General features: G+C 43.8%; 1 protein-coding gene across 1 annotated transcript in view; it reads left to right on the top strand.

Moving 5' to 3' along the window:
* The first annotated feature begins 216 nt into the window (after positions 1-216).
* The window catches only part of LOC129728153 (uncharacterized), a 41445-nt gene continuing 28357 nt past the window's right edge, over positions 217-13304 (top strand). The window contains exons 1-6 of the mRNA XM_055686568.1: positions 217-346; positions 3348-3886; positions 3948-4155; positions 7078-7455; positions 7534-7761; positions 7945-8057. Coding sequence (XP_055542543.1) covers positions 217-346; positions 3348-3886; positions 3948-4155; positions 7078-7455; positions 7534-7761; positions 7945-8057 — 1596 coding nt within the window. The remainder of the gene's footprint in view (positions 347-3347; positions 3887-3947; positions 4156-7077; positions 7456-7533; positions 7762-7944; positions 8058-13304) is intronic.

Genomic DNA, 13304 nt, shown 5'->3' with positions numbered 1-13304 from the left:
TGTTCCGCCTGACGACGTCAGGCTTAAAATTAATAATTCACCCATCGAATGGTCGAGAGAGGTGGGATACCTCGGTCTTGTTCTGGACAGCAAGCTTATATTCAGATCACATGTGGAAAAAACATCAATCAAAGGCAACATCCTAATTAAATCTCTTACCCACTGATAAACAGAAAATCCAAACTGTCCCTGAAGAACAAGCTTGCTGTCCATAAAATGATTATCCTGCCAGTATTAGAATACGGTTTGCCAATCTGGGAGAGTTGTGCCAAGTATCACCATGATGAATTACAGGTTATCCAAAATAAGATCCTAAGGATGATCCTTAACAGTCCTCCAAGAACGCGTAATTCTGAGATCCACCAACTAGCCGGTCTAGATACACTTTTGGTGCGCAAACAGGCAATTCTGTCTAGATTCAGGGATGCTTGCCAGAGGTCAATTCACGAGGCAATTCGATCTTCGTCAATTTAGTTTTTAAGATAGTATTAGTTAGGTAGGTTATTCAATTTTATTTAAATTCATAAACTTACCGTGCCATTAAGGCAAAGATGTAAAATTAATCTTCAAGATAATTTAAAAAACCAATCTAAATGCACTACTACGAACAAAGATGACGAGCCTTTAGGGCTGACCAATTATCCTGTCATAAATTATACCTCTGTAAACAATTTCAAAAATAAAAGACAATTCAGCAGCAGAGAGAAGCTCATTCCCTGGTCGACCGTCAGAGCGAACAGTTCGGCTTCCCTTCGATCTGAGTTGGACCCCACCAGTGGTAATCTAATTCTAATATCGTTGTTGGAATACAGCCCGAAACTGGACGTGATAGGTACTGGGGACCATTGGAAGCCGTTGGAAGGGACCATTGGAAGACTTGGAAGCCGTTTGGATGCTGCCGATAGTAATTTGTGTATAGTGTGGGTATAGTGTGTCGTATACCAAGTGTGTGTGGCTGAGTAGCGTTAGCGTGTGTATGTGTGTGTGTGAGTAGCGTGTGTGTGTGTGTGAGTAGCGTGTTTGTGTGTGTGTGTGTGTTTGTGTGTGTGTGTGTGTGTGTGTGTGTGTGAGTACCGTTGGTGTGTGAGTAGCGTTGGTGTGTGTGAGTAGCGTGTATGTGTGTGTGTGTGAGTAGCGTGTATGTGTGTGTGTGAGTAGCATGTGTGTGTGTGTGAGTAGCGTGTGTGTGTGTGTGTGTGTGTGTGTGTGTGTGAGTAGCGTGGGTGTGAGTAGCGTGGGTGTGTATGTGTGTGTGTGTGAGTAGCGTGAGTGTGTATGTGTGTGTGAGTAGCGTGGGTGTGTGTGTGTGAGTAGCGTGTGTGTGTGTGTGAGAGTAGCGTGTGTGTGTGAGAGTAGCATGTGTGTGTGTGTGAGAGTTGCGTGTGTGTGTGAGTATCGTGTGTGTGTGTGTGTGTGGGTGTGTGTGTGTGTGTGTGTGTGTGTGTGAGAGAGAGAGTAGCGTGTGTGTGTTTTTTTTGTTCATGGATTGTTGTGTATGGTATTTTACGTTCGGTGTGTGTTATATACTATGGCTATGGCAGAATTAAATCTTTACACCCACAATAGTCCCACGTCAAGCCTACGTTTGTGCACTCAAGCACATACCCTTTAACTTTTTTTCTCTTCGAAACTCTCTTTCTTCCGCTCTCTGTCTCTTCCTTACTTTCTCTCTTTTCTAACCTTACTCTTTCTTTCATCTATCTCGACGTAGGTGAGAAAGAGACCTGTTAGGTATATTTTCTACTGCGAGCAGTTATTTGATCTATTGTGTTATTGCTTTTAGAAAATAAGGAGTGTTGTTCCACGTTCAAATTTAGTTCATGGATGTCTCTTACAATAGCACTAAATATGAAAAATGATAGCTGTTCCTCTCATATATTAACTAATTATTACAATATAATTGGTGGTTTCCTATAAAAATGATACAACTCATTTTTTATTATTTTTCGAGACTTAGGTGTTGAGCAAACAAAGGTAGTTTAAATAAATAAAAAAAAGAACCCCAATATGAGAATATTATACATTCAGATTTCTTTTCGACATAGGAATTTACTGTTTTAGTCACCGTTCAGAGAAATGTAACTCGTTTTTATAGTTAAACATTATTAGTTAAACAGCTCAAATTTAGTAGTCCATATTGAATTTATACTAAAAAACTTCGCTATCAGCATAAAGGTTTTGTTTGAAGAATTGTGCAAAAAAATGAAATAAAACTTCTTCATAAAACTATAATAAACTTACCACAGACTTTTTATAAACCGTGTCAAAATTCTGCGATTTTAAAATTCAAGTAATATTTCAAAATAACGGTCTTCTCATACAGAATTAAAATTCATCTTTGTGCTGAATTAAAATAATCTTTGGCAAAATTAGAGCTAGCTTCAATTCGATACCTAGCTCGAACCGATGATGAAACTGGTATTAAAATGGAAAAAATATCTGTGTAAAGTTCCTGAAAGAAGTCAATGCAAATTTTAGTCAACTGTTGCAGATTTTTTTGAATTTGTTCATCATTTCTTTAGATATGGTTTTGGCGATTTTGTTACCTGCCGCGGTTATTGCGAAGCAACATTTCACAAAAGCACATGTGCTGGCGTATCACGCGCCCTACAGGGATATTTTACATCGCACAAAAAGAACCTTTTCTGGAAGTGTGTCAACTGTGCCGAGTTGTTCGAGAGCTACCATTTTCGAATGCTGTAATCTAATGCAGATCCATTGCCGCAGCTTAATTCGCTAACTAATGCAATTACCGAACTACACTGCGATATAAAACAGCTGAACACCAAACCAACTCTCCAATTTTCCCCGTCACTGCGAAATCGTTGGTCTACAGTAGATCAGCAGAGGGCCTCTAAGAGACCCCGCAGAACAGACGCGGTCCCGCGTTCTTCGGACAATTGTACTGTTGGTAGTAAACGGACTTTGAACAATATCGCAGCTTTTGCTACCAATAATACCGATGAAAGATTCTGGCTGTATCCCCCCACCGCAGTCGCGCCTGTGCAGTCCCCGATCTACAGCCGTTCCGGTCCTGTGCTTGAGGTCGTTGACAGGGTCCTCCAGCTCACTACACCAGGCAAGTATCATCATTTCTCTGATATTTATGTACCTGATACTGGCGACCGTTTCAGTCATCCGCTTTTGAATGATTGTGCCCCAACTCCGAGAGTTTTCTCTGCAACATCAATAACTACGCCACACTATCTACACACCATTTGGAATCAGTCATCCCCGGGATGACCCTAATACCCTCGGCACAGTCGAGTTATTCCTGCCAGCGACCAACAGCCATCCCGGTCCTGTGCTCGAGAACGGAGAAGGTGTCTTCTAAACCGTCAATGCAGGCAAGTACACATTAGCTACGAACCATGATACGCCTCCCGTAATTTCCCATGTTTCCAGTACTCAACCATCGTCCGTTGCGGCAGAAAAAGCCCCGGGTCACTTTTCATCTGTGTACTACCTGAATGCGAGAGGTTTGCGCACCAAGATCGCTCAACTGCGGCTACTGTTAAGTAGCAGCGATTACGACGTGATTGTTTCCATGGAAATGTTGCTCAACGCCGTTATCGACAGTGCAGAAATATCGTCCGATTACAGGTCAAGTCACCCTAGTTGCAGCTCCGTGTCATTGAGTGACTGTGACCAGCTCGACCAAGTAGCAGTTCGCATTAGCTTGCAGCATCGATCGCTTTACTTTATTCGGGACACGCAAGTGCTTTGCAAACAATTATGGATCGCTCGTCGTATGCTGACATCGTTCTTTCTATTGGAGACTTCAACCTTCCCGCCCTATGTTGGCAATTTGACGATGAAATCAACGGATATGTTCCTCCGATCAGGAGTGCAATCTCACGGAAACTCTCTTCGCAACCGGTTTGGGGCAAGTTAATCACTTCCTCAATTCGAACGGCAGACTCCTGAATCTCGCCTTCGTCAACCAGCCAGATCATCTCGACCTCGTTTTGCCTCCGATTCCGTTGCTTCCATTTGATACTCATCACGCACCTTTCATTTTATTGATTGACGAGGGTAATGACGCACCCATCTCTCTAGACGATGAGAACGATTGTCTGATGTATGACTATCGAAAATGTGACTTTGAGTCAATAAACAACGCACTTACAAACATCAACTGGGAGACTGTACTGGGTATTGGCTCTGTCGATAACTTGCTTCGCAGATTTTACAGCGAACTTCAGAGGATTCTTAGCGACATTGTGGCAGAAGAAAAGACGAACATTCAGCACTAATTCAAAAAATCCATGGTGGACTTACGAGCTGCGCAATCTTCGTAATATCCTCAGGAAGACCCGGAAATGCTATTTACTCTCAAAGTCAGACCACGACCGCATCAATCTGTATGAATTAGAGGTGGCATACAAAGCTCTGCTAACATCTACCTACGGGCACTATATCGCCAAAATCCAGTTGAGCATCAAGCAAAATCCCAAACGATTTTGGGACTTAATCAGACAGCAAAAATCAAACAACCGTATTCCGAATATCATGAACCTCGACGGTGTGGAAGCTCGGACTAGCAGAACAACCGCCAATCTCTTCGCTACCTTTTTCTAAAACGTGTTCAGTAAAATGTCACCAGTTCAAATAATGCATTCGCTCACGTGCCAGTGTATGACCTGAATCTGCCCCCATCCAGTTTTCCACGAACGACGTACGAAAGTCTCTTGAAGATTTAGATGTCAATAAAGGACCAGGCGTTGACGAGATGCCCCCTTCACTTCTGAGAAACTGTGCGGTTGCTTTCGCGTCACCAATCGCTCAAACTTTCAATATTTCGCTAAGAGATCGAGTCTTCTCAACGGTTTGGAAATCAGCGTACATTATTCCTGTTTATAAGTCTGGAAACCACAACTGTGTAACTAACTATCGCGGAATCTCCATTCTTAGCTGTCTGAGCAAAGTTTTTGAAAAATTGGTTCACAATGTGCTATACAGTCACCATTCTCATCTGAATTCCAGCATGGTTCCATAAAACACCGATCAACGACGACGAATCTGATGTGCTACGTAACCACCCTATCCAGAGAAGTTGAAGCAAAACGCCAAGTTGACTCTGTGTACATAGATTTTGCGAAGGCCTTCGGCACATGTTTTAATCATTGCTAGGATGAGGCGAATGGGTTTCCCAGAATGGATCATAGATCATGGTTATTCTCATACCTAACAAATCGTTCTGCGTACGTATTGGTTAACTCCGCCCACTCTTACACTTTCCACATTGCATCAAGGTAGCGTGCTCGGGCCCCTATTATTCAACATGTTCGTAAATGATCTGTATGCACTGATCTCGTCGAGAAAACTATTGAAAATCTTCCGTGTCATCTCATCCTTGGCAGACTGTGTAGCGTTGCAAGAATGTTTGAATACTATGATGATTTGGTGAGATAACAACGGCATGCATGTAAATTGCAAAAATGCAAAATTATATCCTTCACTCGCTGCAACGACTCAGTTGAAAATCGATATTTACTGGGTTTTGAGTGTCTCGACCGAGTACAAGCCATCTCTGACCTGGGAGTCACAGTTGATTCAAAACTTGAGTTTAACGAACACATTAAAATCATTACAGCAAAAGCATTTCCTGTGTTGGTTTTTTTTTCGCCGCCATACCTCCAATTTTACTGATATTTATGCTCTCAAAACTATATATTGCTCGTTAGTGCGCAGCATTCTGGAGTACTCCTCTCCTGTTTGGTGCCCGTTCCAGATGAGACAGATTTTTAAAATAGAGCGGATGCAAAAAAAGTTCGTACGATTTGCTTTACGCGGTCTCCCGTGGAATGATCCAAATAATCTCCCACCCTACACCGATCGGTGCCAACTTATTCAATTAGAGCTCTCGTCAAACAGACGCCTCAATCAGCAGAGAATGTTCATCTTCGACCTAATCAACGGAACCATCGACTGTCGTGCACTACTTGAACAAGTTCATTTCAATGCACCCTCCCGACGACTCCGTAGCACATGCGGTATGTGGATGGCCCCTAACTCCCTAGACGCGTGCCTCCGTGCATTTAACGACATTGATGATATGTTCAATTTTATGTTGTCAAGGACCGTTTTTGCAAATAGAATAAGGAATAGTTGAAATTTATGTATAAGTTATTCAGTCTGTATGACTGTATCTGTATGAAAATTTTCCTGGAAAAACTCTCCTGAAGACCGCACAGCGCTGCGATGCTTGTAGAAAAAGTTTTTATCTTAAAACTTATTTTTTATCTGACCAACGGCTCAACAATGAATTTTTCAGCAACACAGCTACAGCATGCTGCTATTGCAAATTCAACCTCGTGATGAGAAATAATATCGCGCAGAATTAAGCTTGGAAGCTTCTTCGATGATACTTTGAGTAAAAATCACACTTTTAAGCCTAATTCCACGCTGAATTAACTCCCATCCGTGAGCAAATTTCCAGCAACAGCAGCATGCTGCAGCGGTGTTGCTGGGAAAATTCATTGTTGAGTCGTTCGTCCGACATTCGATCAGTTTCGGATTAGTAACTTTTTCTACAAACATCGTAACGCCTATTTCCTACAAATATAATGTATCGATATATTTTTAGGAGCCAACTAGACATCCCTGGAGAATAAGTTTTGAAAATTTGGATTTCCCCATAAAAATCGTGTGGAAACTTGAAAAATCTGGCGCAAAAATATCGATCAATCTGAAAAGGTACACAGTTGTAATAGGTGCCATAAGGAACACGAAAAGTGCATGGGAGCTAACATTCCTTTGTTGTCCCACCCTCGTCTACATACTTGGTTAAGCCATATAAACGAGAAGTAGTGCGCAATAATAATATTTTTTTCAACATACGGAAACCAATTTATTTTTTCAATATATTTCCATATTTCAAAAGCAAAAAACACCTTAGTCAAAAGGTCAAAAATATTGGTCGTATCTCGAGAAGAATGAGTAGAAGCGTTGTTTCGATGAAAGAGCACTTTTTTCGAGGTGGTCGTTTACCTTGATTTTAACCCAACCGAATTTAGAACTTTTCGGCTATTTTGTACCATTTTAAGCATTTTACTGTGAACCAATTGTTATCAGCAATTGACTGGCAATTCATCGATTCGCAAGAGGATCTGATAGACATTGTCGACATGTTTACCGCAACGATTCGAACAGTAATTGAAGCTCATGTTCCACTGCAACGACCGCCGATGAAACCTGCTTGGGCTAATCGACGTCTCCGTGAGCTGAAGCGCTGTAGACGAGCTGCTCAACGAAACTATCTAATAAATCGCACGATCCTGGCAAAGCATAGGTTCAAACTCGCAAGCAACACATACGCATTTAACAATCAATTTCTGTACTCTCGTTACATTGAGCGAACTCAAAGAAGTTTACGTCGACATCCAAAAAAGTTCTGGACTTATGTTTGTTCTAAACGAAAGGAAAATGGATTACCAGCTTCCAAGTTCCTCGGTGATTTGTCTGCTAGCACAGCTTCTTCTAAATGCGAATTATTTGCTGAACATTTTAAATCCGCTTTTTCGTCTTCAGTTACTATGCCAGATCAGATTGACGCTGCAATACGCGATACTACGCAGGAGATTTTCGCTTGTGGAGTTTTCCAAGTGACAGAAGCGCACGTTTTGAGAGCAATTCGAGAGCTAAAACATTCCACTTGTCCTGGCCCAGACGGGATCCCGAAATCTTTGTTGAAAAACTGCTCGAACGAACTGGTGGCGCTGTTTAATCTTTCTCTGCAACAAGAACTGTTTCCTACTAGTTGGAAACATTCATTGCTCCCACCGATACACAAAAAAGGGGACAAGTGCAATATAGCTAATTACCGAGGAATTACATCATTATGTGCTAATCCGAAGTTTTCGAAATAGTCGTCAGAACAGTGCTGTTTTCATCGTGCAAAAACTATATTTCTAGTGACTAACATGGTTTTTATCCTAAAAGATCCATCAATGCAAGTGGATGCTGTGTACACGGACTTCAAGGCTGCGTTCGATCGTGTTAATCACGACATCCTTCTACGAAAGCTGGATAAGCTGGGGCTCTCCGCCATGCTCGTGAGATGGTTTCGTTCGTACATGACCGGCAGAGTTGTATGTGTCAGTTTCGGGTCGTCACATTTCGAGTCATTTATAACGTCTTCTGGAGTGCCGCAAGGAAGCAATCTGAGTCCACTTTTATTCTCACTGTTTATCAACGACGTTGCTACAATTTTACCGCGAGGTACAGGACTCTTTTTCGCAGACGATGTGAATATCATTCGGATTATAGCCTGTCTTGGAGACTGTTTGGAACTGCAAAAGTTGCTTGATGCTTTCAGTGATTGGAGCAGCCGTAATCTTCTTACCCTGTGTGTAGAAAAATGTCATGTAATTACCTTTAGCAGGAAGCTTTAATCAATTAGCTTTATTATTTATGCATCAATTGTCTGGGCAAGCTCTTCAGCGCGTAAGCCAAAATTAAGATATTGGCGTAATTTTGGATAGTCAGCTTACATTCCGGGCACCATACGAAGATGCCATTTCAAGGGCCAACAAAACAATATCGCACGCTAGCCTGGGGGGCTAATGCAGTCTCGATCAACTAGATTAGTTGACAGAATCCGTTATCGATTTTGTTTTCGGCACATTTTGCATGTTGTAGGATAAGTACAACGATACACCGTGCCCCAGTGCTGAGTCGAGAAAATTTCCAGCTCGAAAAGATCCTCGACCAGATCGGGAATCGAACCCGATATCACAACCGTGTGGGAGAGCTAGCCGACCGACATCGCTAACCACAAAACCACGGGGCCAACAAGCAACTGGGATTTATTTTTAGAATTGCCAATGGATTCTACGATCCACTGTGCATGAAAGCTTCGTACTGCGCCCTGGTACGATCGACTGCTGGTCGCATGCTGACAGGGGGCGGGGCTTCCTTTCTCGGAAGGGAGTTTCCTGGGATCGACACCAACAGAAGCGTTCTAAGTAACGCAGTGTCCTTCTCAAGTCCTGGTAGTGCCCGGGATTCTAAACAATGGCACTACGATGGCCCTCCTACGACATAGTGGGGTTGGTCGCTGGCCTTGCAAGCCCGCACCATTGAAAAACAACAGCAACGAACGCAATAACGTTAAGTACGGACCGGAACAATCGGCTAAGACCTAGGCAACGAAAACGGACTAACGATTGGATTCTCGGAACATGGAACTGCCGATCTCTCAACTTCCTAGGAAGTACCCGCGTGCTTTCCGAGGAATTGAAGACCCGCAAGTTCAACATCGTAGCGCTGCAGGAGGTATGCTGGAAGGGGACGATGGTGCGTACGTACAGGGATGGTCACACCATCTACCAGAGTTGTGGAAGCACACATGTGCTGGGAACAGCTTTTATAGTGATGGGAGAGATGCAGAAGCGGGTGATCGGGTGGTGGCCAATCAGCCCTAGAATGTTCAGGTTGAGGATCAAAGGCCGTTTCTTCAACATTAGTATTATCAACGTGCATAGCCCACACCTCGGAAGTACCGATGACGACAAGGACGTATTCTACGCGCAGTTGGAGAGTAAATATGACCGCTGCCCAAAACATGATGTCAAGATCATCATCGGGGATTACAACGCTCAGGTTGGCCAGGAGGAGGAGTACAGACCGGTGATTGGACGATTCAGTGCACACCAGCTGACGAATGGAAATGGCCTCAGACTAATCGACTTCGCCACCTCCAAGAACATGGCCATACGTAGCACCTTCTTTCAGCATAGCCTCCACCATAGACTCACCTGGAGATCACCAAATAGAACAGAAACACAAATCGACCACGTTTTGATAGATGGTCGGCACTTCTCGGACATTATCGATGTCAGATCACATCGAGGCGCTAACATCGATTCGGATCACTACCTAGTGATGGTTAAGATACGCCAAAAACTATCCGTTGTGAATAACATACGGTACCGTCGCCCGCCACGGTATAATCTCGCGCGACTGAAGCAACACGACATCGCAACACAGTACGCGTCATCGCTCGAAGCTGCACTGCCAGAAGAGGGAGAGCTTGAAGAAGCCCCTCTAGGGGATCGCTGGAATGCCGTGAAAACAGCTATCGGTAGTGCTGCGGAGGAAGTCCTGGGACACGTGCAACCGAATCGACGTAACGAGTGGTTTGACGAAGAATGTCGGCAGATTTTGGACGAAAAGAACGCAGCGCGGGCAACAATGCTGCGTAGAGCCACCCGTCAGAATGTGGAGCGATATAGACTGAAACGGAGGCAGCCGGAGTGAGGTCCAACTCTTCAAGGAAAAAAAGCGTCGCCAGGAAGAGGAGGAATGGGAAGAACTCGAGCAGCTGCACCGCACACACGAAACACGAAAGTTCTACCAAAAACTCAACGGATCCCGCAGAGGCTTTGTCCCACGAGCCGAAATGTGTAGAGATAAGAATTTTGAGGCATTTTGACGGATGATCGTGAGGTGATCGAAAGGTGGAAGCAGCACTACGATGAACACCTGAATGGCGTGCAAGCAGGAGACCACAACAGGAGCGGAGAAGACGTGGTCGGTGCAACGAACGACGAAGATGTGCCACCCCCCACAATAAGCGAAGTTAAGGATGCGATCCGGCAGCTCAAGAACAACAAAGCGGCCGGGAAAGACGGCATCGGAGCTGAGCTTATTAGGATGGGCCCCGACAAACTGGCTAGCTCGCTGCATCGGCTGATCGTCGAGATCTGGGAAACAGAACAGCTACCGGAGGAGTGGAAAGAAGGGGTTATCTGCCCCATATACAAAAAGGGCGACAAACTAGACTGCGAGAACTATCGAGCGATCACAGTCCTGAATGCCGCCTACAAAGCGTTTTCCCAGGTCATCTACCAACGCCTGTCACCATTAGCCAGCAGGTTTGTAGGAAGCTATCAGGCCTTAGAGTCCCTACACACCATCTTTTCGTCGAGCCGCATACGATTCAATAAACCGACAAGAGCTATGGAAAATTCTAGACGAAAACGGCTTCCCGGGGAAGCTGACAAGACTGATTAAGGCTACGATGGAGGATGTGAAGTGTTGTGTGAGAATTCCGGGTGGAACGTCGGACCCATTCGAGTCTCACAGGGGGCTTCGACAAGGTGATGGTCTCTCCTGCTTATTGTTTAACGTCGCGCTAGAGGGTGTTATGAGACGAGCGGGGTTTGACATGCGGGGCACGATTTTCAACAGATCGGGTCAATTTATTTGCTTTGCGGATGACGTGGATATTGTCGGCAGAAAATTTGAGACGGTGGTAGACCAGTATACCCGACTGAAACGTGAAGCAGATAGGATCGGACTGAAGATTAATACGTCAAAAACTAAGTATATGCTTGCAGGTGGGTCCGAGCACGACAGGGCGCGCCTAGGCAATACGGTAACAATCGACGGGGATGAGTTCGAGGTGGTCGACGAGTTTGTTTACCTCGGCTCTCTGGTAACTGAAAACAACGATACCAGCCGGGAGATAAGGAGGCGTATTATCAGTGGAAGTCGTGCCTACTGTGGGCTCCATAAAAAACTACGGTCGCATAATCTGAGTCTTCGCACCAAGTGTATCCTGTACAAAACGCTAATAAGACCGGTCGTTCTCTACGGGTATGAGACGTGGACAATGCTCGAGGAGGACTTGCGAGCACTCGGAGTTTTTGAACGTCGGGTGCTAAGAACCATCTTTGGCGGTGTGCAGAAGAACGGAGTGTGGAGGCGTAGGATGAACCACGAGCTTGCGCGCCTCTACGGTGAACCCAGTATTCAAAAAGTGGCTAAAGCTGGAAGGATACGCTGGGCAGGGCATGTAGCTAGAATGCCGGATAGCTACCCTGCAAAATTGGCGTTCGCTTCAAATCCGGCGGGAACGAGAAGGCGAGGGGCGCAACGAGCGAGATGGGTGGACCAGATGGAGCACGACCTGCAAAGTACCGGGTGCCCGCGGAACTGGAGGCAGGCAGCCATGGACCGAGTGAATTGGCGGGACCACGTTATGTCAGAAAAAAATTGTGAGTATGGCACTAAGGCATCTTCCTTGGCATGACGCTACGAGGGCTTTATTCATCCAGACAAAAATTGTCAGGTGGGATTTTTAAATATAACATAACATGACATAACATAACATAGGTTAGCAACATAACATAACACCATAATTGGTATCTTGACAAATGGAATTGTAAGCCAGAAATCGTTATATGGGTCATTCCATGTCATTGAGATGTAGAATCAAACTACGTAGTCAATTTTTTTCTGCAGTGTTGCCAACATTGCATATTTATCGATTCAAAACTTAATATGCAATTTGCTAGAAATACTCCTCCTTCGATTTTGATTTTGACCACGCTAGTGTGTTCAGCAAACGATAGGAATCACTTATCAGCAAAAAAACAAAATGTAGCGTTCCAGAGATACAGCATTTTCAAAATTGCAAGATTTTGGATTTTGTCTACGCACGCAAGCGCTTCTACATAAATTGCTGCTATCTTAATGGTATCCTAGCAGGCGTTTATGTTATCGAAGAAATGTTCCTTAGAGGAGCATACGTTACTGATGTAACGCAAAAAATACCGTTCAAGAATCATTTTCACGAAAAGTTAAAGGAGAGTTTTGGTTACACTTTTCACATGAATCTTCATTTTATTGGTTCATCACATTGTCTTATTCATTTGTGTTACAATGTATAATTTTGGTAAAAAATTTGCAAAAAAAGTCATTGGAAAGGGTGGGGTGGGGAGTCTGGAATTTGTTATGAAGCTACGTAATTATCTTGTGACGAAATGCTACGGTGAAAGAGGAGGAAGGGGGGTAAAAAAATCTGAAAAAGCTACGTTATTTTTGCATGCTCCCTTAGTAGCTAATAAATCTCATCGCGTGAGCCATTCGCGAGATGAGAATTGCTGTGATAACCAATACCGTTTTCCAGCAATACAAATTTGTGTTAAATACAATCCAATTGAACACACCATCTTCAAGAATGAAATGACTGCACACGTGATGAGACATATTGTTTACAATTCTGAAATCATAGCAAACCTGGGTAATCGAGTTTTCAAATCAGGAAAAACATGACAGTTTGCCTGTTAGGAAATGGTTTTCAATTGAGAGAGGATAATTTTTACAATGTGATAAACCAATAAAATGAAGATTCATATGAAAAGTGTAACCACCACGCCCTTGTAGCCTTTCCTTAAGATGAATCTAGAACGGCATTTTTCGCGTTACATAATTAACAGATGTTCCCCGAAGAAACATCAATACGATTAAACAAACGCCTGCTAGGATACGATTACGATTGCAGTATTCTATGC

Source organism: Wyeomyia smithii, chromosome 3, assembly GCF_029784165.1.
Source record: "Wyeomyia smithii strain HCP4-BCI-WySm-NY-G18 chromosome 3, ASM2978416v1, whole genome shotgun sequence".
Lineage (NCBI taxonomy): Eukaryota > Metazoa > Arthropoda > Insecta > Diptera > Culicidae > Wyeomyia > Wyeomyia smithii.
This window is presented reverse-complemented; position numbering and strand designations above follow the sequence as displayed.